Raw genomic sequence first — 2,710 nt, forward strand, 5'->3', positions numbered from 1 at the left:
ATTTCTTTCATGGATTACATGAAATTTGCAATATTTGCAATATATATTGTGAAACAGTTATAACATAAAAATTGAACTACGAAAAGTTACAATAAAATGCGCCAGCCCAGTTCTAGCCTTGTTTATGTCTAGCAATATCATTAAAATTCTACAAACTATGATCATATCTACCACAGTTAAAATTCATCTTTTTCACATTTTACAAACACGCATTTCACATTTTTCATATACGCACATAGTTTGGTGGGTTAGCACCTTTCTAACGATATTTTTAGATTTAAAGAAAAATCTGTAACATTTGACTAAAATTTTTTGTATTTTAATTTTTGTGTTATAACCGCTTTTAATGATTGAAACTGCAAATTTCATCTTCATGTAAACCATGAAAATAATCAATTCTTACAGAGATTATTTTTCTGTGATAAAAAAATTACTGAATCTAAATTTTGTGCTTACAATCTGTTAAAATCATTGGAGTGAGAATTTGGAGGTCTTAGTCTTAGAAAAACTTACTACACAATAATGAAAAAAAACAACTCTTTAAAATCTGTAATCAATTTTTTTTATCTAATACTCTTAGAAATCTTTTTTATATTATGAATAATCGCTGATCAATAGTTACAATTAAACAAATTGTAGGTGAAACAAAGTTCGTCGGGTCATCTAGTAGCATCATAAAACGCTTATTTTATTTACATTTTTGATTGACTAAACAAATTTTGAGCTGAACTAAGGTAGCGAAATCAGTTAAGGTCCACTTAATAATAATTACTCATTTGTTTAACATGGTATGTAAACCACTGGTGTCAACGGTTTCTGAAGTCTGTACGAAAAAATGATTGCTGATTAAAGGTAAATTTTGTATCAAATTCGTATAAATGTTTATTAGCGGTATATCAATTAGATATGCTAAAAATGCAATTAAATCAATTGGCACCGTAAACACACATGTAGCAACAAAATAGCTAAAAAATTTCTGTAGGTATTTTTGTTAAAAAGAAGAGTGACTCTTTTGTTGAGATAATGATTGGTTCCTTTAATGTAACGCCCTTCTTAGCCCAATAAATAAATTCCTTGATTAAAGAGACGAAATTAAAAAAAAATTTGTTTTCCAACTATAATGTAATTTTTTTATTATTTGTGGATAGCTACTAAGTATATCAATGAACGATGCCTAATATAATGTATAACCGTAGACCGTGTAAAACATTTCAACGTCAATATGTCAATAATATATTATTACACATAATTTGTTATTGATAATGATGTAATTATAAATACAGATAGTAGATTTAATGATTATTTAATTAAGCTTATGATTATTATTAAATTATATTTCAACATTAGAAAAAAATAAGTAAATCAGATATAAAATATAATTCAATTTCATAACTGATTATAATCGTCTTTTAAGTGTAACCACAAATATTTTCAACTTAAAATGGGCAATAAAATTCTATTATCGTTCCACTGATTTAATATTATTGCAATAATACTTATTCATTTACCATTCTTCCGCGATGAAGATTTCAATAAAGTATATATAAGTTGAAAAAAAAATTGTATCATATTCATTTCTTAAATATCATTTAAAAAGTTAAAATGGATTTAAAATTTTTTGTAAGTTTATTTGAAACAATTATGTAGAGTTTTTCAAAACTTATTTTAACATTGTGATTTAATTTTAGTTATGTTGTGTTTCCTTTATTGGGTTCGTTCAATGTGTACATGAGGGATTTTCATTTAGCAAATTTATTGGACCTGTGAGTGGACAAGTTCACAGAGTTGATGTTCCAGCCTCAAATTATCATCATGGCCATCATCAACGGGATCATTCTGGATTAAATAGTGTGGATTTTATTGTAATATAAAATACAATGCTAATAATCCTATATGTATATGTTTTATTTAAAATGGTTTGTTTCTAGGCTAAACCCGATTATAAATACGCGTATGGTGTTGAGGATCCGCATACTGGTAACCAACAAACACATCAAGAATCTAGAGATGGCGATGCAGTTAGTGGTGAGTACAGTGTTGTCCAGCCAGATGGAGTTGTCCGCACTGTTAAATATATCGCAGATAGTATAAATGGTTTTCGTGCGTCTGTTTATTATAACGGACAATTGGCTGAATAATTATTATTTTATTTTCTGTGTTATTATCTTTTGTAAAATCTAAGTCAATGTAGATTATTACTTTTATGTTTAAGTTCCTGTAGTTTTCTAAAAATGAGCATGTGTGTTATTCAAAAATTATGTTCATTTAAATTTTTTTAACATTATAATTTTATTGTTTTTATGTATTCTTTTTTTTATACAAAATTAAAATATTTTTTATTAACATTTATCATTTTTTTATAAAAATCTTTTTATAAAACTACTTCATAATATCTTTGACAAGTTTTTAAGTAGAACAAACCTTATTAGTTATGAATCGAATGACCTCCAGTCTCCACTTAGGAGCAGGTGTACTTTTAGGGTGTAAGATGTTGTTTGTGTTATCATCCATCTTTATGGGTTTGCCTATGCTACTAACTATGCTATAAAAAAAGGCTCGCCTTGTACGCTGAATCTGCGTAGTCTCTGTGAATTTTTGGAAATGATTAATGAAGCAAATGTATACTAGTTTATTTATTCGTTAGGTGCGTAGTCATGCAATCTAATCGACGCCAGCCTTACCAGTGGACAGTTTTGCCGTTAAAAAGTGC

The 2,710-nt window shown here is 27.5% G+C and overlaps 1 protein-coding gene across 1 annotated transcript; it reads left to right on the top strand.

Moving 5' to 3' along the window:
• Nucleotides 1–878: 878 nt before the first annotated feature.
• LOC123292192 lies at nt 879–2,138 on the top strand. Its single transcript, XM_044872759.1, has 3 exons — nt 879–938; nt 1,689–1,862; nt 1,929–2,138. The coding sequence occupies exons 1-3, from the start codon at nt 879–881 to the stop codon at nt 2,136–2,138; spliced, it is 444 nt and encodes a 147-aa protein (XP_044728694.1).
• The last annotated feature ends 572 nt before the right edge of the window (nt 2,139–2,710 follow it).

This window comes from Chrysoperla carnea, chromosome 1 (genome assembly GCF_905475395.1).
Source record: "Chrysoperla carnea chromosome 1, inChrCarn1.1, whole genome shotgun sequence".
NCBI classification, from domain to species: Eukaryota; Metazoa; Arthropoda; class Insecta; order Neuroptera; family Chrysopidae; genus Chrysoperla; species Chrysoperla carnea.